Source organism: Phoenix dactylifera, unplaced genomic scaffold, assembly GCF_009389715.1.
Source record: "Phoenix dactylifera cultivar Barhee BC4 unplaced genomic scaffold, palm_55x_up_171113_PBpolish2nd_filt_p 001902F, whole genome shotgun sequence".
In the NCBI taxonomy this organism is placed as follows: domain Eukaryota; kingdom Viridiplantae; phylum Streptophyta; class Magnoliopsida; order Arecales; family Arecaceae; genus Phoenix; species Phoenix dactylifera.
Genome location: NW_024069190.1, coordinates 1 through 22,976, shown reverse-complemented (window position 1 = coordinate 22,976; position 22,976 = coordinate 1). Strand labels below are relative to the sequence as shown.

Below are 22,976 nucleotides of genomic sequence, written 5' to 3'. Positions count from 1 at the left end.
GGAAAAGGTTACCCTATGGCATTTCATGGTCAAGGTAAAAGAAAGAATTTGTCCAAAAAGGGTCCACTCTATGAGAGAAAGTAGGGGCATTATGGGAAATTCACTTCATCTAATTAATAAAAGTCCCATCCCACCATCTCCCCTTCAAGCGAGTACCCAAGCAGCAACTGCAACATCACAGCACAGCAGCCATTCAATCTCCAACCTCCCTCCTCTCTCTCTACCAACCAAGAGGGGAGAAGAAACCGAGAGGAGAAAATTAAAAGAATCTCCACCCTCCAAGAAGTCCATCTCCAATCCCCCTATCTTTCTTCCTGATGGCCCAGCTGGATTGGGAGTAATGTGAGGGAAGGAAAACCAAGACCAAAACCAAAAAAGAGAAGGGATGAAAGATAAGAGTGGCTTCAGGCATTTTTCAAGCCAACCAAATCCCTCCTCTCTCTCTCTCTCCCTCCCTCTCCACCCAAAACAAAACTACTATCCCCAACTTCCCAAATTGCCCCTCTGCAGGCCAAGAAACTCTCCACCTTCCTTCCATCAAGGGGGAAAACTCGTAGCTAGCTCCTGTTCCCGTTTTTATATGGGGCCTTTGCTTCCTTTTGGTCATGCCTCCCGGAGGCCTTCCATTGGCCCGAAGCCTTAGGCGACCGCCTCGGTCGCCTAACGCTCGGACCGGCCTTAAACCTAGCAATAGGATACTTGTCCTTAAGGTTGGAAATGCATGATTGCCTCAAGAAAATGATCATGGGCTAAAATTTACGGACAAAATATCTCTCAATCTAGCAAAACAAATTAGTATATCAATACACCATTAATATATTATATTAATATTATATATATAATCATATTATATTTATATTATATATATTTATTTATGATATATATATCATATTATAATATATTATTAATCATATTATTGTCAAATTAATATTGAATGATAATTTTAAATTATAGTAGAAATATATTATTGTATTTTATATTTATATAATGAAATTATTTAATATATTACTTCTATTTACCTTATTTTTCTCATCAAAATAAATATTAGTACTAAAAAATATATTATAAGTATAAATAAAGATATTAATTTTATAATAATAGTTAATATATATTTATAGGATTAATAATTTATAGGACTAATAAATATATTTTTGTGGACTATATTAATAATTAATATTGATGGGGGTAAAATGAATCGTCCTGCTCACAACATGGGACCACCCCACTCTGGCCAAGTAGACCTCGGCATCGACCAGGCGGGACCTCGGTCCTGCTAAGAGCCAGTTCGATCTCGGACATCGTCGAAGGTCAAGCCGACCTCGGCCAGATCTCTCCGCTGCTACGACCTACAGCAACCTCCTTTGGAGTCTACAATGACGACCTGCTTCGGCTAAGTTCGGGGCGGCCTATTCGACGACGCGCCCCGGCTCGAGCTCGGGGCACCCTGCTGGGCAGATCTTAAAGTCAAGGAGGCTAGGCCGATCTCAGGACCCGCCAAGCTGACCTCATCAAACATTGTGGTTCCCAAATCGGCCCAACCTCAACGCCTACTGAGCCGACCTCACCGAATATTTGTCGTGGCCCCCCTGTCGGCACGACCTCAGCACCCTACCAAGCGGGCAAGGCCGATCTCGGTCCCTACTAAAGGCTGAGCTAATCTCACCCAGTACGCGTCGCGGCCATGCCCTGCGACAACCTCACCACACCATGCTTCGTTTGATGGCCACGCCAAGACACGCAAACAAAGGACTACGCCTTGCTGCCCCAGCCATGCCTGCTGACAAGTTCCATACCCTGCGGCACGCGCCAGAGCCATATCGCGGGCAGGGACAGCTCAAACTGTGTGCCTCAAGCAAACCGTGGCCGCGCGTCACCTGACCAGCGCCATCTCTTCCCATGATGAGGACGAGCCATATCTCCGCCATCTGGGTACCTCCGTGAGGACTATAAATAGCCCAATCAGGTAATGCCTAAAGGACATTTTGGCCAACATAAACTCCACGCTAACTTAAGCATCGGAGATCCCTCACCGAAAACACCGGTGAGGCTTTATGCAGGTACGCCGGCACGCGGGAGGTGGCGTCCTTTCTCCGTCTCGACTGGCAGCTCCTCCGACTCCTCCGACGTGGTCGCCCTCGGGCCAAACTTGAACCATAACAAATATATTAATAAATATATTAATATTGCATTATAATATATTTATATGATTAATAAATATATTTTATGGGGTATATCAAGGATAGTTTTAGTAATATATAATCAGTAATCTTGGATTTCCATTGAATACCAAATAGGTTGCTTGTGGATACCTGAAAATCTTTAATTACTCGAGCATAATATACTGAACATAGTATCTTAAATTATTTGAGATCAGATTATTCTAAGATAAGAATCACTAGTGATCTAAGATCACGTTGGTGATCTTATTTGGGTCACCAAATACTATCTAAGGCTTCTAGCTCGTGCATCAATGGTCTATGATGCTTACAAAGCTTAGAACCCTTAGTTGGCCTGTTTGGTGGTGGTAGACAGATTGCTGTTGTCAAAAATTTTGGACCACATTGTTGGACTTCGAAATTCTATGCACTAAACTAGTTCCATCTCTATTAATCCCATCCAAAGCATGCGTAACCTAGCATGTATCGAAGAAACAGACAGCCTATTTCTGGCCATTATAACCGAGGTTGCATTATTATAACCTAGTCTACATGGAATGGACACAATTTATTGCAACAAAATGGGAATTTCATTAGATCTAACCTAAAAAACTTTGATCAAAAGAACTCATCGAGTCAAGTAAACACCAAACACAAGCAAGTTAAGCAAGCATGTAGTCTAGTGTAAGACATTAATATGACAGCAGACCACTTATATCACAGGTAACTCCTATATAGTTATAGGGCTTTACTACGGTACTCCAAAAGGCATTTTATTCCTTTTACTGCTTCCTCATCCCTAATCCCGAAAGCGTAGGCAACAACTAGGGCTAGAAATGGGCTCGGACCTAGCTTAAGCACATTGGGTCAGGCCGATTTTGGGCAGGGCTTCAGCTTAGGCTTGAAAGAGTCAAACTGGGTTTGGGCTAAAATATAGAACCCATTTATTTTTCAGACCGGGCTTGGGTATGTCACTGGCCTAACTCGGGCCCGGAGTTAGGCCAGGCCCGAGCCCGAGCCCAAACAAGGCTCGAAACAAAGTCCAAATTTAGGTCCGAATCAATTAATTTTTGTATGTTGTTATTTAAAGAAAATAATGAGAAAGTAAAGGACAAATCAAAATGAATTTAAATGAGAATAATGTCTTATGTATCATTTACTTGTATTATAAGAGAATGCATACTTTTTAATCAACTCATTTTTTTATAAAGCAATATTATGAACTATTAAATTTCAATCGAATTTTGGTTGGACCTATTTTTGGCCCAAATGGATAATTCGGGCTGGAACAATTGGGTTCAGGCCTGGGATTAGGCCAAACTCGGGCCAAGACTATCTAAAAATACCTAGGCCCAATCCTGACCCAAAGCCCAAAAAAAATTCGGGTTGGGTTCGGATAAGAGCTGGCCCGGCCCACTTCCAGCCCTAGCAGTGGCCTGCATCCACCATCGCGACGGGTTAGTGAAGTAGAGCCAAAATAATAGAATGTTCTATTTTTCAAAAAAAAAGGAGGTTGGTAACTTGGTAGCTTACCGATAACCTGTTAACAATAAAACATCTTAAATATCCTAATTTATTAAAGGGGTGGTGCCATGTTATAAAGTTTGAAAAGTTATCTGATTTTTGAAAAAAATAATCTTAATCTGGCATCGTACAACCACATTGTAGCTTTAGGAAGTTTAGCACGTGATTTGACTTCTCAATGTTGTGAATCTTGCTCCTAGACTATATCCAATCCTACCTATAATGGCCAAAATGATCTACATAGAGTTTGATGATCCCCCTGCATCAATATCAAATAGGACCAGGATTTTCATCTTAGTCGAGATCTCGATTTGTAGGGTGACTTTGGATATAATATATGCAAAAGTCCTGGCATATTTTCTCAATCAAGATAAATCAATAAAATCCAAGATATTAGCTGACACGATACTATGCATATCAAAAATATTTTTTAATCATTTTTATTTCTTTAAATAGGATCTTAATTAATAATTCTTTAAATTTTTTTAATCACTTTTATTTTCTTAAATAATTATTTTTTGAGATTTGTGTATTGGATGATCCAACAGTGAATCCGTCCAAAGGAAGATGAATACTTCTTTCCTGCAAAAATACAATCGCGGGCCAGCTTTGAACGCAACCTCTCACCTAGAAGATGAGGATTTAGCTACAAACTCGAGGAGTAGATGCAATTGTGTAATAGAAAATATTGTGAAGAATAGTTCTGTTAAAAAACCATAATGGCAGTCACTTGTGAAGAGGATTTGACTGGTTGTTTTTAGACTCTTTGGTTGACAGTTTCTTGACCTGATGATGTCAACTAGTAGTCCGATGTGGATGGGAAAACTTTCTAACAAACAGTCTTGAGATCAAGCACAAATATAAGAGCTGATAGGTACCACATGCGATTATTTTTTCAAAAAAAAATAAAATAAAGGGGATCCAACCCACCCCACCACCTGCTCTTACCTACTCCATAGGTACCAGAGTCCAGAACAGATCACCAAGCTTACTACTTGAAGCCTTGAAGGATTAGAGTTGTATCTTTCACAGGTCCTTTGAATTACCCACTGGTTGCATTGAGATCTATGTAGGTGTATAAATAACAGAGTTCAGAGTGCTTTGAGATCTGTTCATTGGTTGATCCATCGATGGATTCGCATGAAGGAAGATGAATTACTCTTTTTGTGCGAAAGATACAATCGTAACCCAGATTTTAATCCAACCTCTCACCAGGAAGACAAGAAGATTTGCTGCTTAGCTTCAAACTCAAGGAGTAGAGGGTAATTGCGTTATAGAAAATATTGTGAAGAATAACTCTATTCAAGACCACAATGGCAGTCTCTTGTGAAGAGGATTTGGCTGGTTGTTAACCGACATTTTGATTGGCAGTCTCTTGACCTCAAGTCAACTAATAGTCCAATGTGGTTAAGAAATTGGTAAACAATCTTGAGATCAAGCACATAGGAGCCTGCTCTTACTCACTCTATAGGCACTGAAGTCCAAAACAGGCCAAGCCTAATACTTAAAGCTTCAAAGGATTAGAGTTGTATCTTTCACGGGCCTTTGAATTATCCATTAGTTGCTTTGAGATCTATACAGATAAATAATAGAGCTTGGAGTACTTTGAGATCTGTGCATTGGGTGATCCAATGATAGATTCGTGTGAAGTAAGTTGAATTCTTCTTTTGGGCGAAAGATGCAATCGAGACCCAGCTTTGAACCCAACCTCTTGCTTAGAAGACGAGGATTTGCTGCTCAGCTGCAAACTCTAGGAGCAGACGCAGTTGTGTTATAGCAAATATTATCAAGAGTAATTTTGTTAGAAGACCATAATGTAAGCTACATTTGTGCAACTTCAGAGTCCTCGCCTCCTTGTTCAGTTCCTGTAGCAGAACAGGAGTTCGTCCTACTTTCCTAAAAATCGGATCCTTCCAAATTTGGCTGGAAGGGGGCTCCACCATCGGTACAAGGATCGGTAACCTTGCCTCTCTCGCACCTCCAACGAATCCCACGTTAAAATCCTCACTCTTTACCTTCCCAATAGGCTTTATCAAGAAAAAAACACTAAGAAAAAAGACTTCGCATTATCAAGCATATATATAATATTTCTTTCACACAATATTCCAAATGAAAATATTACACGGAAATAACACTTTATTTCCACATTATTCTCCCACATATAACTCTAACATCCTTCACCCTTATTACTATTATTATTTTTTGGCAAAGGAAAAACATGGATACACACGATCGATCACATGATGGTACATGACGTTGATGGATCCTCCTTAAGAATGAACTGGTATCCTCCATAAGAGGTTCCACCATAGGGCATTGGTGGACAATCAGGCGCACATCCGTAGATCCTTCCACAAGAGTAACAGCAAGACCCTCCTTGGTTCCCCCCAGAGGAGGGCATCCGGCAACAAACCTGACAAATTGGTGGTTGACACGGTGGCGGACACGGTGGCGGACACGGTGGTTCACACGGCGGTGGACTCGGTGGTTCACACTTTGGCTGACATGGTGATTCACACGGTGGCGGACAGGGATCCGAGCATTGTGGACGGTCACATACGAAGATGTGAACGTCCTTAGTTTTTTTCTCGTCATCCTTTTTGGATGGAGTGTCCTTAGTTTTCTCGGTGATCCGCTTCTTAATCACCGTGCATTTGGGCTTCTTGCAAGGCTCACATACTAAGATTTCTTCTGTTATCTCCGTAGTTTTTTCTTTGGGTGGCGACGGCTTGACCTCTTCACTTTTTATGTCTATGATCACCCTGCCGGCCATGCAGCGGAGCTTCCTGGAGAGCATCTCGGCATCGAATGGGCCGGAGAGTGTGACAGTATTGTTCTTCACGTCATAGGTGATAGTTTTTATGCTCTGATATCGTTCTTTGTTGATGGATATCATAGGGTGAAATTGGATGATTGGAACAATCATTAGTAGCTAAAATATTGGACTAGAATGGAGGCGGTGAAGTGTGGGGAGGTTTAATTACGTACCTTGGATCTTGCATAGAATCTTTTGAATCTTTTTGTAGCAACAACAGCAGCGTAGGTCAACTTTTATGGTTAACTTGAAGGTCTGTGATATGATTTATTTAGCGAACGTGAAAATAATATGAAGGACCACAGCTAGGGAACATGCGCAAATAAATATGCATTACAAATGATGATACCATTGTCTTAATATGAGTATTATTAAAATAATAAGAAAGGAAAACGAAGGAAGGAAAAAGAAAGGCCGCAAAAATGCATTTATTGCTTTTTCTAGAAACGAAGCATTTAACCTGCTATTATAGAGAGAGAAAAAGAGAGCAAGGGAGGGGGAGAAAAGGAAAGATCAAAACTTGCTTTAACTGATAAATGTAGAAATAATTTAACAATAATTGTAATCTTAAGCTAATAAAGAAAGGCTCAACAATGTATATCAAAGTTAAACATAGTCAGGTTAGAAAAGATTCAAGAGTGATGAAACAATCCACCTCTAAGTTTTATTCTGATAAAAATATAAAAGGGAATACCAAAGCTTCATGCTATCATCATTATATAACTATAAGCTAATTTCAGATCCGTTAGATTTCTATGCTTAATTTTTTTATGGAATATTCTCATTTCAGATTGCTCAAATAGAGAATTCTATTTTTTTTTGTCAGCATAGTTCTGCCTTGGTTGCATATGATGAAAGTTCCAACCAGCTGCATCTTCTATGAAATATTCTCTTGGAAGTCAAATATAATCAGAGCATATTATATTCTAACTACTATTTAACTGACAAATTTTAACTTTACAACTTCAAAACTTTTAGCTTAATCATTTTTTACTCCTCTCTTTGTTGTACATAGTCCTCCATTGTGCACATTTCTTTTTCTCAATAAAATCTGGGTGGCCTTTTTTTGGGCCTCCCTTATCATCAAAAAAAGAAAATAAAATAAAATAAAAACATATAACAGTAAGCTTTAGGAAAAAGATCACGATAATATAAGATCCACTAGAGACATGAGTTAAAATCATCATAAGCTATAGCCTTTGAAAAATACATAGAGAAGCAAGGTTCTGAAGGGAGGAGAATTTGCAACCTTTTCTGCCATTGCTAGATTGAACCCAGATCCTAATTCTCGATGTTTGGTTTCGAGTGTAGTTGGCGGGGAGGGCAGGTCTTGGTTAGCCCTATTTATAAACGCGAAATGACCGACAGAAGAGAGAGGGGAGACGTGATCGGGAACCTACCAGCAAATGTGCGATCACTTGAGAGGCTCGCCGGCTGCTTGGAAGTGTCATCACGTACGCTAAGGGTAATAATTTTTTGCCGTTTTCACCAAAAAAAAGGGAAAAAAAGGGTAAGAATTTTTCAGCGACTGCTACATCCAAACTACTGAATAGGATGGAATAGAACACTAGGATGGTGACGCTGGTGGAGGCTGTAATTAAGGAAGCTCTGATATCATAACCGGAGTCGTGTGTAAGGAGAAGCGACGGGACCTGCGGGTTATGATTCGTGATCGCATCAGCTCTACGTAATGCATGACAAAGCTGGCTACATTTCATGCACAAGGCTCATGCAGTCATGTTCGTCGTGCATGGCAAATTATGGCCATTAATGCACTGTGACCGTGATTACATGGGTCTTATACGTAACTTTCTGTGCCATACAGTATATGGAGACCAAAATATATGATACTATATCAAATAATACGTAGCACACTGCACACAGTATCATATTAATTTAATACTAGTATATAATAAAAGGTGCATCGATATTTACATATTAATACAATAATAAAACGGCTTCGATGCAGAATTCGTGTTCAAAACCACATATTTTGATAGAGCTATACGATCATGGCTGTCATGCAAGGCGGAGAACAAGTTCAATCCAAGTTCATACGAGTGAGTGGGCCCAGCTTTCAATCTTAAAAGAAAAATATAAAAACAAATAGATATTATTATTTTATCTTTTTTTTTTTGCTGAAATTATTACTTTATCTTTCAACCACTATTTAAGATGAAAGTAAAGTGTGATGGATTGCCGACACTGTACGCAATTATCATGACGCGTGCTCATAGAACCGTGTCGACGTCATCTCTCAATCGGACTGTCGCCGCCCATGTGACAAAAAGTTGTGAGCTTGCCCCTGATGCATCATGCCGACCAGCTGGGTCGCAAGAATCTGGTGCTTAATCCTCCGTACGTCCTTTACTTAACGCGCCCTAAACGCTGGGCAACTAAAACAGGGTTTTCCTGCTCCTACCACCTTTTTAATCCTATTCCCATATTTTCCTATACCCTTCTTAAAATCGCAATATAGCATTATATGAAAGAAAACAAATAAAATAAACTAAAATATATAATATACTAGCTACTTTAGTTTTAGTTATCTCATTTTACTAACTATTATATTCTAAGATCACCATTTTATTAGCTTTTTCTTTCTTCACTTTTGTTTCCTTCAAGAGATTTTAGGCGTATCAGTCCTTTTTTTTTTCTCAGCCCAATTCCAACGTAGTTCTTCTTTGTGTCAAGCTTAATTTTTTTATTAAAAGATGGAGTAGTCTCTATATTCTAATTAATTAGTAACTAATTTTATTGATTTTTTATATTTAAATAAAGATTATAAGCATAACCTATTTCATTTATTACCATTTGAAACAACAAGAGTGGACAGAGTTTATATTTTTTATAATAGAAAAATTAACATCATACTTATAATTTAATGTGAAGATATTAAGAAAATCAATTATTAATTGCACGACAAGGACTATTTTGTTTCATTTAACTTAGGATATTTTGCATGAATACCCTTTTAAAAATTCAAATTTGCATGAATATCCTTTTAAAATTTATATTTATTTTTGTACCCTTATAAAATACTGTTTTTGCACAAATGCCCTTAATATAACGATTCCTCAAACACCGTTAATAAAAACCATGTTTATTTTAATTAAAAATAAAATAAAAATTTAAAATTACTATTTTGCCCTCCATCGCAATTGCCTTATATATGTTTCTTTTTTACATCTATCTATTAAGGATATTTTGGTCGTTTTAATTTGAAACAGCCAATTTTTTTTAACAGTATTAGATGACGTGGGTACATATGCAAAAACAAGAATAAAAAAGGATAGAATAGCAAAACAAGTGTTTTACGAGGGTATATATCTGCAAATATCAATTTTGGAAGGGTATTCATGCAAAATTGAATATTTAGAAGGGTATTCATGCAAAAAATTCTTTAATTTATAACAAACAATGGTTATGATTGGCCTTTCATTGATAAGGAGTCTCGAAGAAGAGAGACTAATCCACCAGAACACCTTGGTAAAACTGGTCACCGAGAAAGAGAAACTACCTGCATATTAATTTTCCAAGTCTCAATACTTATAAACTCTCTATCTAAGATTCAAATCCAGAATATTTGACTCCTAAGAAGAGGATGTAATCTTTGGCACAAGCCTGGTTCATTAAATGAAATTTAACTTTAATTAATCTATTTGATCTACGACATAAAGCATAGAATTAATCATAGCAAACCAACCAAATTAATGACAAGACTCGTGAATGAACCTGACTTAAGCTAGTCTGAATTTGAAATTAATGGACTAACTTTTAACTCGTGCCTACAAAGTTGAAACTCAAATAGGATCTTCGAGGTGAAAGCGAATAGGCTTGGTAGAACTCCCCCCATGAGTCGAAAGGGAGAGAATTGCTGGTATGGACCCTCCTCATGTGGGACCCACCCATTTGAATTAAAAAAAAAAAAGTGGATAAGAAGAAAACCACTGGCTTGGGTGAGGCGAATTGAAAAGAAATTAGGAGTCTTGGGGTTCTACGGAAATGGAAGAGAGAAAAAAAATAGAGAAGAAAAAGAAATAAAAAATGTGTTGCTTTATCGAATGATCGGATGATTGATTGTATCCAAATTTGGCAGAAAATTCAGTATATTGTTCCCGGTGAGAGCTACAGGTTGAACTGTTTGAATTTTTGAAAAGTGATCTCTTTTGATTATTTCAAGCATCAACACTCAGTAAGATCTATTCTCTATTTTACTGTTTATTGTTGAAATTTGTCTTATTGATCATGATGTTCTTATTGTGGAAGCCAAAATTAAATCTTGTTAATGTTTGTACCACCACTAGTTAAACTAGAGAGAATCTATTGTAATCTCATTATTCTAAATAGTGAAAGATTTTGGTTGGACTAGATCCAGTAGTTTTTTTTCTTCACATAAAAGGATTTTCTACATTAAAATATGTGTTGTCTCTTGTTTCTGGATTACTTGACAATTTTATCTGTTAATTACTTGAGTAGATTATAGAGATTATTGTTGCTTGGTGAGTGATATCCTATTTAATTATATAAAGAGAGAAAATAAATTTGCGGCATCATTATTTTTTTATTGTATTTTTTTTCAATACTTAGATGGTGTCAAAGATGGACATGGGCTGAGGTTGGTGGCTCACTTGGCTGGCACTCCACTTCTGCTGCAAGCTCCTACATCACTAGCAACCAGCTCAAGAGGACCACTCCCTTTATGAAACCTCTCGCTCTCTCTCTTTTTTCTGGGTGATGAAAACAGGAGAATTTTCAACATCCTGTACCCAATTCCATAAAGCGATGCGACCACCACATGTGGTCCATGAAGAGGGAACGTAGTTGTATTTGGACCCAGACCCGTTCGTGTGGGACTTTGATTCGATTACTCCGGTAAAAGCTTGAGAATTTGCATTTTCCCATTTGCCTTCATAACAGGAGGTCCATTGTTTCAGCAGCATCATGCTAGGTTGAAACACCTTAGCAAACGAGTATGCTAGCTTCCAACTGAAAAAGCCAAGCATTCCTCTCTTTCCATGGCGGGCAGCAGATCACGGTGTTAAAATTAGTGCAGTTGAATTTTTGGAATGGTTTAGATATATATTAATCTAAATTCATGCAAGGATCATTAATATATACATTCGTTTACTTATCCATCTTTGCATCTTTCTACAATGGCTACTCATTTTTCCCTGCGATCTTAATAAAATATAATTTATGTACCAGGTCGTTTCCTCACTTGGCCGACACTCCACTTCTGCTGTAAGCCCATACATCACTAGCAGCCAGCTCAAGAGGACCACTCCCTTTGTGGAACCTTTCTCTTTGTTTTTTTTTTTTTGGTGATGAAAACGGGAGAATTTTCAACATCCTGTACCCAATTCCAAAAAGCGATGCGACTACGACGTGGTCCATGAAGAGGGACGTAGTTGTTGTCTACCATGACTCAGGATCCAGACCAACGGTTCATTGGGACTTTGATTCGACAACTCCACTAAAAGCTTGAGGATATGCATTTTCCCATTTGCCTTCATAGCAGGATGTCCATTGTTTCAGCAGCATCATGGTACGTTGGAACACCTTAGCAATAGAGTATGCTTCGAACTAATAAGGCCCAGAATTCCTCTCTTTCCATAGCGTCCAGCAGATCACGATGGTCGAATTAGTGCAATTGATTTTTTGGAATAGTCTAGATAGATATTAGTATAGATTCCTACAAGGATTATTAATATATTTGTGTGCTTATCCAATGTCTATTCATTTTTCTATGCACTCTTAATATATGTAATTAATGTAAATGCATGTACTAGAAGTCTCCATAATGTCTATAAAATACTTTCCTATCCGCTGTATTTGGATACACAACGACAAGTTGATTGTTTTCTGTCTTTGCATTGAGTTGCTAGAAGTTGAGTAGCAATGATAATGCATTCGTATGGCATGCTAGACTCGGGCATCTTAACATGAATAAGTTAAGAGTTATGGTGCAAAAGAACTTGGTAAAAGGACTTCCAAAATTAACAAATTTTGATAATGGAGAAATTTGTGGAGGTTGTTAATATGTAAAGGCACATCGTCTTCTATTTGACATATCTCTCTTAACATGGAAGGCACCATTAAAATGTGTACATAGTGACGTAATGGGACTCACTAGAATTTTATCTTATTTTGGATTTCATTACATGTTAATTTTTGTTGATGATTTTACAAAATTTGCATGGGTGTAAACCATAAGTCATAAGTTTTCGCCAGATTTTGGAGTTCAAAGAGATAGTAAAAGGCGAACTTCGGATGAAAATCAAACGGCTGCGAACAGATAAGAGAGAATTTAGCTGTGCTTAATTACATGTAATTAATGTGAAGGCATGCATTAAAAGTCTCCATAAAGTCGATAAAATACTTTCCTATCAGTTATCATTGGGAACACAACTACAAGTTGTTTATTCTTCAATTAATTGTTCACTCTTATTTATCTTTGGAGTCTTTTGTGTGTAGCTAGTTTTTTTTTCTACACATTGTGGTTGGCAGTCTTGACCTAGTGTGACATTGGTTACATTATCATTTCCTAACTGTCCCACACTCTGGCTTATGCTAGATCACCCTTTTGTTGTGCCATCCTTATGGGGGAAATCATGAGAACCACCACTGATGCAATCTCTCGCTGCTTTGCGCACCGGTGGAGATAAGGTAATGGCCTCCGTAAGTCATATCTAGAAAGATGGTGAGGTGAGGTTTGAATCAAAAGCCTAACAAAAAAAGCTTATAGCATGGCTGCTTTTCTTTTGGTAGGGTTGGTGGTGTCTAATTCTATTCTTAAGGCTGCTTTTGTTCTATCAGGCAGGTGGTGTCCGCACGAGTACGGTGAAGAGGAGTTAGGTTTGGCAGGCTGGTCCAGTTTGTCCTTTTTACATACTAGCAGTGTTCTCTGTATCTTGGAAGATCTTGGAAGTGGTTTCATGTTGGCGCTCATGAATCTGCGATGCCCAACAAAAACCCTAAATGTCTGCACGGTGGATGATGACAAATGGAATACTGTTGTCCAAAAATTTTGACCCACTGTTTGGGTCTTGAAGAACTATGCAAGTTCGATGCCTATTACTCATCCAAAGCATGCGTAATATGCAAATAATTAGGAAATGGATAACCTGTTTCTAGCTATCCAAGGTTGCACAAAAAGGATTCATTAGGCATAGCTCTTGCAGCATGAATTTTTTAGCCTAGATCTTAATGAATTTTTACCCTCTCATAAAGAGCCATCACTTAATTTCATCATAAAATTGGTGGAAGTGGAATATGACGTGTGCTGATCGTGTAAAGACCTGAAATTGGGCCCGTTCTTGGGCCCAATGAACTGAAGTCGGCAATGGATGCCGACTTCAATCTGTTCATCGTGGTCTTCCCACGATGAACACGCCGGCCGAACGGCCAGCGGGATCTCCGCACCCCCCCCTCTTCCCTCTTCCCTCTTCCCCTCTCTCTCTCTCTCTCTCTCTCTCTCTCTCTCTCTCTCTCTCTCTCTCTCTCCCTTTCTCTTTTCTCTGAGAGCCCATCCCTTCCTCTTCTTTTTCCCCTCTTTTGAGAAGATCGCCGGAGCCACGTCGTCGCCGGAGCCGCCATCGCCGCCGGGGAAACACTCGTCGACGACCGGAGGTGAGCAAGACAACATAGATCTATTTTTTTTTGGATTTAAGGGAGAGAAATGATGGGGAATCAGTCGGTTTCACTTCCCCTGTTTCGGAGGAAGTTTTTGATGAATTTCTGCCGGCCGACGGTGGCCGGCCGGGGTCAATCCGGCCGAAATGAGTTCGGCCGGAGGTGGGTGAACGGGGGTCGGGCTTCCAGCCCCGGTCTCCCTCTCTCTTTCCTTCCTTTCTTCCTCCCTTTCTTCCTCCCCTTCTTCTCTTCTTCTTCCCTTCCGCCGCCTGTGACAGCAGAGTGGCCGGCGGCGGCTGGCCGAGAGCCGCCGCCGAGGGCCACGGTCGACCGCCGAGGGCCGACCGGAACCACCAGCCACCCTCCTCCCTTCTTCTCCTTCTTCTTCTTCTTCTTCTTCTTTATTCGGCCTGGGTTCTTCCTTGCTTTGAAATCCGTGCCTTAAGGGTGAACCAGACTTTGAACCGGGTTTAAATTGTGAACCGGTTCCACCTATTCCATGAATGGGTTTTGTTATGGTCTGATCAGACCTGGTTTGGGTTGGGCTAGGGATCTATGTTGGGCTGAGTTGGATCTAATTGGATCTGTGGGCTGGGTTGGTTTGGGCCCGAGATCTGATCTGGACCTGTAATCTGGTTTGGTTCAGTTGGGCCTAATCTGTGTTGGGCCACAATTGGTTTTGGGTTTAAAGGATTCTGATTTTTGGAATTTAGTCTATTTATTCTTAGGGTCTATGCTTGATTTTGGGGACCCATTCTTGGATCTTTGAACTTAGGATTTTAAGGGGTTGGAATTAGTTTAAATTATGTTTCTAAATTAATTAAATAATTAATATTTATGTTTAATCAGGGGTTCGTGATATCTGTGGCAGGGATTTTAAGCGAACCCATGTAGGTGACCGTTGCTTTAAAGTAGAATTTTAACATGTATCTTGCATATGTTGATTTATTGATTTATTTTTGGCAATATGTGTTAGAATTAGAAATTAGTATTTAATTTCATAAATTGTTATGTGCTTTACTGTTGGGAGTATGATTAAGACTTTGATATAGAAAGTTGATTTATTGATTTTTAAAATCCGCGTGACTATAGTCTAGGCCCCGCCAATGGGATGATACGTTGGCCCTGTCGACTTGTACTGAGAAACTAGTTCCGACACCGCGACCACCGGTGATAGAATAGTGGCGGCACAGGGGTGCATTTTGCTCTTCGGAGCGGCTCAGTGGAGCGTGAGTTTGGCACCAGGGGGTGCGGCACAGTGGTGCGTTGGCTCAGTGGAGCGGCTCTTCGGAGAGTTGTATTGGCACTTCGGTGTAACCATGCCACTGGGTGATGTGGCCGTAGTCATGCGGTTGAGTTATTTTGAGTCTCGGATCGGATTTACGGATTGTCGTGTGAATTTTTGGATTCATGAGTTTTAGCTGCTTTTTATATGCATCGTGACATGTTATATGATGACTTTATTGTATGATGTTGCCTACTGAGCTGTTAGCTCACTCCTACTATTTACATTTTTGCAGGTGATGATATATGATTATGGGGATTACGGGATAGAGTGATCATGATGTAATTAGCTAGTGGATATTGACTTCTCCTTTGACATTTGCATATGTAGACATTTGAATTGAAAGTTGGAATTTATCTTTATTTAGTCATTGATGTTGGATCTGATTTATCTGCCTTGCGTGCCTGCGGGGTCCGCCCTGCAGGTGCGCGGCGTCTGCTCGCGCCCCGGGCCCTGGGTTCGGGGCGTGACAGATTTATTGGTATCAGAGCATAGGTTAAAGATCACTAGGGACATTAAAACAGAATCATAATAAATATAATAATAATTAATAATAATTTAAAAAAAATTAGGAATATAGGAATACATGTGAAGAAATGAGAGTGGGGTAGAAAATCTTATGGGTGGGTGGATCTAACACTAATGAGGTGTTATTCGTAAAAAAAAAAAAAAAAAAACTTAGGAATATAGGGACACATGTGAAGAAATGATAGTGGGGTAGAAAATCTTACAGTGGATGGATCTAACCCTGATGTTGTATTATTTGTGTATGTATCAGCATGCCGCCCCGCCGTGCACGTGTGGCACCTCGCCACCTGATCGAGACTATCGGGAGTGATCCAGCCACTTTTCATCCGACTGAGAGAGTCCAGGAGGACGAGACTGATCAGACAGTACTGGATGGACCAGATCATGGCCAGGAGAGCAGGATGGGAGGACCGACCCAGGTGATGGAGCTGATCAGAGAGGTTGTTGGGTTAGTTCGGCAGCAGAGGGGACCACAACAGCTACTTCCCTCTGCTAGTTCTTCAGATCAGGGGAGGAGTATAGCAGAGTTCAGGAAGTTGGCTCCTCCGGCCTTCAAGGGAACTACCGATCCCCAAGAGGCCGAATGGTGGATAGATGAGATGGAGAAGGCCTTCAGGGCCATGGGTTGTACTGAGGAGGAGAAGATCAGATTTGCCACCTATATGTTTCAGGACTGGGCTCATCATTGGTGGGAGTCTGTAGAGAGGACCATGATGCAGGATGCAGGATCGGTGACCTGGCCGGGATTCCGCATTGCCTTCTACTCCAAGTATTTCCCTTCCAGTCGTATCAGGGAGCTAGAGAGGGAGTTTCTGAGCCTCTCTCAGGGGAGTATGACTGTGGAGGACTATGAGACTGAGTTTGATCGGTTGTCCCGTTTTGCACCATCTCTTGTCCAAGACCCTAAATCTAGGATGAGTAGATTTGAGGAAGGACTGAGGCCTCGCCTGCGTCAGGGTTTAGCTGCTGTTCACATCGACTGATTATGATGACTTAGTTGACAGAGCTAAAAAATATGGAGATCATCTGGAAGGAGACACAGGATGCTCAGAAAGGGAAGTCGAAGAGGACCAGGGACTTTGATTCTGACGGTGAGCGGCATCTGCGCCGACCTATGCAGTTCCATCCAGGAGCAGGACAGCGAGTTCCACATGGGAGGACTGCACCAGATCGCAGGGGGATAGCAGGAGTGTGCTTCAAGTGTGGCCAGACTGGACATAGAGCTATTGAGTGTCTTCAGACACGGCCTGGTATTGGGGCATGTTTCAGGTGTGGTCAGCAGGGCCACCGGATAGCTGAGTGCCCTCAGACTCAGACTATTTCTGGAGTTTGTTTCGGGTGTGGTCAGCCGGGTCACAGGATTTCCAGTTGTCCTCGTACTAGATCTGCGCAGAGGCCACCGAGTTCTGTAGCACCTCAACGACAAACTTCCTTCACTCCAGTACAGGCTACCCAGTTAGCTGTCCCCAGGCAGCAAAGGGGAGGAGGATCTCGTACCCAGGGACGAGTTTATGCGCTGACTCAGCAGGATGCTCAGGCATCCAACACTGTAGTGATAGGTACACTGTTGGTATCTTCCACTTATGCTTATGTGTTATTTGATTCTGGTGCTACGCATTCTTTTATCTCATCTGCATATGTGCATAAGTGCGATTTACACTACTCTTCCTTAGAGAGGAAATTATGCATTAGTACTCCAGCTGGGAGTACGATGACAGTTAGTCAGATCTGCATTTCCTGTCCAGTACTAGTTGAGGGTAGAGATTTGAGAGCTAATTTGATTGTTATGAATCTGCATGATTTTGATGTAATCTTGGGTATGGATTGGTTGGCTGCATACCACGCTACCATAGACTGTTTTCTAAAGAGGGTGACCTTCCGGATCCTGGGTATTGATGAGTTCAGTTTTATAGGTGATGACTGGGGTGTCTCTTCTCAGGTAGTGTCTGCTATGCAGGGCATAAGATCTCTTAGAAAGGAGTTTCCCATCTTTATGGCCGCAATTGCAGATTCTGAACAGTCTGAACAGAGAATTGAGGATATACCAGTAGTCAGTGAGTACCCTGATGTCTTTCCTGATGATCTGCCTGGCTTACCTCCTGATAGAGATATCGAGTTTGCTATTGATATAATCCCTGGTACAGCACCTTTGTCTAAAGCTCCTTATAGAATGGCCCCTGCTGAACTAAAGGAGCTGAAGGACCAATTACAGGAGCTATTGGATCTGGGTTTCATTCGACCTAGTGTCTCTTCTTGGGGTGCCCCAGTATTATTTGTAAGGAAGAAAGATGGTAGCATGAGACTGTGTATTGATTACCGGGAAATCAATAAAGTGACTATTAAGAATAGGTACCCTCTACCCCGGATTGATGATTTATTTGACCAGCTTCAGGGTGCTCAGGTATTTTCCAAAATTGATCTTCGGTCTGGATATCATCAGCTGAGAATAAAGAAGTCTGACATAGCCAAGACTGCTTTCCGTACCAGGTATGGACACTATGAGTTCCTTGTGATGCCTTTTGGTTTGACTAATGCACCAGCAGCATTTATGGACCTGATGAACAGAGTGTTTAAGCCTTTTCTAGATAAATTTGTGATAGTATTTATTGATGATATTTTTGATATATTCAAGGAGTCAGGCAGAGCATGAGCATCACTTGAAGATTGTTTTGGAGACTCTGAGGCAGAATCAGTTGTATGGTAAATTAAAGAAATGTGAATTTTGGTTGGACCGGGTGATGTTTTTGGGGCATGTTATCTCTAAGGAAGGAATTATGGTTAACCCAAAGAAGATTGAAGCTGTGGTTGATTGGAGCAGACCGAGTAATGTGTCTGAGATTCGCAGCTTTCTTGGACTAGCCGGTTATTACAGAAGGTTTGTGGAGGGCTTCTCTAGTATTGCCGGACCCCTGACTCGACTCACTCGCAAAGGAGTGAAGTTTGAATGGTCGGATCAGTGTGAGAAGAGCTTCAAGGAATTGAAACACCGTCTAGTATCAGCACCTATTCTGACCCTACCAGTTACCGGTACTGATTTTACCATTTACAGTGATGCTTCCAAGAAGGGTTTGGGTTGTGTGTTAATGCAAAATGGGAAGGTTATTGCTTATGCCTCCCGACAGCTTAAGCCCTATGAAGAGAATTATCCCACTCATGATTTTGAGCTTGCAGCTGTGGTTTTTGCCTTAAAGATCTGGAGACATTTTCTTTATGGAGAGACTTGCCAGGTATTCACTGATCATAAAAGTTTGAAATATCTTTTCACTCAGAAGGAGCTGAACATGAGACAGAGAAGGTGGCTGAAATTGCTGAAGGATTATGATTTATCTATACATTATCACCCTGGGAAGGCAAATGTGGTAGCAGATGCTCTAAGTAGAAAATCTTCAGAAAATGTTGCAGCCTTGATTACTACTCAGAGAAATATCCTGGAGGATCTGAGGAGGGCAGAAATAGAGGTATATCTGCAGGATGCTACCCTGAAGTTGGCAAACTTGCGGGTCCAGCCTACACTCATTGACAGAATTAAGGCAGCGCAAGTGGATGACTCTCGGCTCCAGAAGATCAAGAAAGATGTTGAGTCTGGATCTCAGCCTGATTTTCATATACATGAGGATGGCTCATTGAGGTACATTGGCAGAGTTTGTGTTCCAGATGATCCTAGTCTGAAGAAGGAAATTATGGAGGAGGCTCACAGTACGGGATATACAGTGCATCCTGGTAGTACAAAAATATATAGGGATCTGAAAGTTGTGTTCTGGTGGAACAATATGAAGAGAGAGATTGCCCAGTTTGTATCTCAATGCTTAACTTGTCAGCAAGTTAAGATTGAGCATCAGAGACCAGCTGGTATGCTTCAGCCCCTGCCGATCCCAGAGTGGAAGTGGGAGCATATTACTATGGATTTTGTGTCGGGGTTACCTCGTACCCTCAGAGGTAATGATTCAGTCTGGGTGATTGTAGACAGATTGACCAAATCAGCATATTTTCTAGCATTTAAGACTGGGATGACACTAGAGAGATTTGCAGAGTTGTACATTGAGCAGATCGTGCGGCTGCATGGAGTTCCAGTATCTATAGTGTCTGACAGAGACTCCCGATTTGTGGCTCATTTCTGGGGGCAGTTTGCACAAAGCTTTGGGAACCACTCTTAGCTTCAGTACAGCTTTTCATCCACAGACAGATGGGCAGTCCGAGAGGACCATTCAGATTCTAGAGGATATGCTGAGAGCCTGTTCTATTGATATGAGGGGTTCTTGGGATCATCATTTGTCGTTGGTAAAGTTTGCTTATAACAATAGCTACCAAGCAAGTATTCAGATGGCTCCTTATGAGGCGTTGTATGGTAGGAAGTGTAGATCACCTATCTGTTGGGATGATGTGGGGGAGAGGAAAATTCTGGGTCCAGAGATTATTCAGCAGACAGTGGAGAAGGTTCAGCTGATCAGAGAGCGACTTCGGGCAGCTCAAAGCAGACAGAAGAGTTATGCTGATATTAGGAGGCGGGATCTGGAATTCCAAATCGGAGATCATGTTTTTCTCAGAGTGTCCCCTTCTAAAGGGGTAATGCGATTTGGAGTTCGGGGTAAGCTCAGCCCGAGATATGTGGGACCATTCGAGATTCTCGAGAGAGTTGGAGTTGTTGCTTATAAGCTGGCACTTCCACCTGCCTTATCGGGGGTTCATTCTGTTTTTCATGTCTCTATGTTGAGGAGGTATATTGCTGATCCCAGTCATGTGATTGAAGTGGCACCTTTGCAGCTCCGCGCAGATCTTTTTTATGTTGAGCAGCCTATCCGTATAGTGGATAGGAAGGACCAAGTTTTGAGGAGGCGCACGATTCCTTATGTAAAGGTGCAGTGGAGCAATCACAGTGAGAGAGAAGCTACTTGGGAGCTGGAGGAGGAGATGAGAAAGAAGTTTCCTGCCTTGTTCTCTGATTGAGGTATGTTTAATTTCGAGGACGAATTTTTTTTTTAGTTGGTTAGAGTGTAAAGACCTGAATTGGGCCCGTTCTTGGGCCCAATGAACTGAAGTCGGCAATGGATGCCGACTTCAGTCTGTTCATCGTGGTCTTCCCACGATGAACACGCCGGCCGAACGGCCAGCGGGATCTCCGCACCACCCCCCCCTCTTCCCTCTTCCCCTCTCTCTCCCTCTCTCTCTCCCTCTCTCTCCCTTTCTCTTTTCTCTGAGAGCCCATCCCTTCCTCTTCTTTTTCCCCTCTTTTGAGAAGATCGCCGGAGCCACGTCGTCGCCGGAGCCGCCATCGCCGCCGGGGAAACACTCGTCGACGACCGGAGGTGAGCAAGACAACATAGATCTATTTTTTTTTGGATTTAAGGGAGAGAAATGATGGGGAATCAGTCGGTTTCACTTCTCCTGTTTCGGGGGAAGTTTTTGATGAATTTCGGCCGGCCGACGGTGGCCGGCCGGGGTCAATCCGGCCGAAATGAGTTCGGCCGGAGGTGGGTGAACGGGGGTCGGGCTTCCAGCCCCGGTCTCCCTCTCTCTTTCCTTCCTTTCTTCCTTCCTTTCTTCCTCCCCTTCTTCTCTTCTTCTTCCCTTCCGCCGCCTGTGACAGCAGAGTGGCCGGCGGCGGCTGGCCGAGCGCCGCCGCCGAGGGCCACGGTCGACCGCCGAGGGCCGACCGGAACCACCAGCCACCCTCCTCCCTTCTTCTCCTTCTTCTTCTTCTTCTTCATCATCTTCTTCTTCTTCTTCTTCTTCTCTTCTTCTTCTTCTTCTTCTTCTTCTTCTTTATTCGGCCTGGATTCTTCCTTGCTTTGAAATCCGTGCCTTAAGGGTGAACCAGACTTTGAACCGGGTTTAAATTGTGAACCGGTTCCACCTATTCCATGAATGGGTTTTTGTTATGGTATGATCAGACCTGGTTTGGGTTGGGCTAGGGATCTGTGTTGGGCTGAGTTGGACCTAATTGGATCTGTGGGCTGGGTTGGTTTGGGCCCGAGATCTGATCTGGACCTGTAATCTGGTTTGGTTCAGTTGGGCCTAATCTGTGTTGGGCCACAACATTGGTTTTGGGTTTAAAGGATTCTGATTTTTTGGGATTTAGTCTATTTATTCTTAGGGTCTATGCTTGATTTTGGGGACTCATTCTTGGATCTTTGAACTTAGGAGTTTAAGGGGTTGGAATTAGTTTAAATTATGTTTCTAAATTAATTAAATAATTAATATTTATGTTTAATCAGGGGTTCGTGATATCTGTGGCAGGGATTTTAAGCGAACCCAGGTAGGTGACCGTTGCTTTAAAGTAGAATTTTAACATGTAACTTGCATATGTTGATTTATTGATTTATTTTTGGCAATATGTGTTAGAATTAGAAATTAGTATTTAATTTCATAAATTGTTATGTGCTTTACTGTTGGGAGTATGATTAAGACTTTGATATAAAAGTTGATTTATTGATTTTTAAAATCCTCGTGACTATAGTCTAGGCCCCGCCAATGGGATGATACGTTGGCCCTGCCGACTTGTACTGAGGAACTAGTTCCGACACCGCGACCACCGGTGATAGAATAGTGGCGGCACAGGGGTGCATTTTGCTCTTCGGAGCGGCTCAGTGGAGCATGAGTTTGGCACCAGGGGGTGCGGCACAGTGGTGCGTTGGCTCAGTGGAGCAGCTCTCGGAGAGTTGTATTGGCACTTCGGTGTAACCATGCCACTGGGTGATGTGGCCGTAGTCATGCGGTTGAGTTATTTTGAGTCTCGGATCGGGTTTACGGATTGTTGTGTGAATTTTTGGATTCATGAGTTTTAGCTGCTTTTTATATGCATCGTGACATGTTAAATGATGACTTTATTGCATGATGTTGCCTACTGAGCTGTTAGCTCACTCCTACTATTTACATTTTTGCAGGTGATGATATATGATTATGGGGATTACGGGATAGAGTGATCATGATGTAATTAGCTAGTGGGATATTGACTTCTCCTTTGACCATTTGCATATGTAGACATTTGAATTGAAAGTTGGAATTTATCTTATTTAGTCATTGATGTTGGATCTGA

At 41.4% G+C, this 22,976-nt stretch overlaps 1 protein-coding gene across 1 annotated transcript; it reads right to left on the bottom strand.

Moving 5' to 3' along the window:
* Positions 1 to 5,746: 5,746 nt before the first annotated feature.
* Positions 5,747 to 7,795, bottom strand: LOC120109202 (protein PYRICULARIA ORYZAE RESISTANCE 21-like). The gene is made up of 3 exons (XM_039122947.1): positions 7,745 to 7,795; positions 6,669 to 6,750; positions 5,747 to 6,557 (listed from the first exon to the last, which is right to left on the bottom strand). Exons 1-3 carry the CDS (start codon positions 7,754 to 7,756, stop codon positions 5,917 to 5,919), a joined length of 735 nt encoding a protein of 244 aa, XP_038978875.1. The 5' UTR covers positions 7,757 to 7,795; the 3' UTR covers positions 5,747 to 5,916.
* Between the last annotated feature and the right edge of the window lie 15,181 nt (positions 7,796 to 22,976).

Excerpts from the sequence above, each read along its gene's own strand:
- LOC120109202 (XM_039122947.1), bottom strand. Across the intron at positions 6,558-6,668 it reads GATTCTATGCAAGATCCAAG|AACGATATCAGAGCATAAAA; the intron begins GTACGTAATTAA and ends CCATCAACAAAG.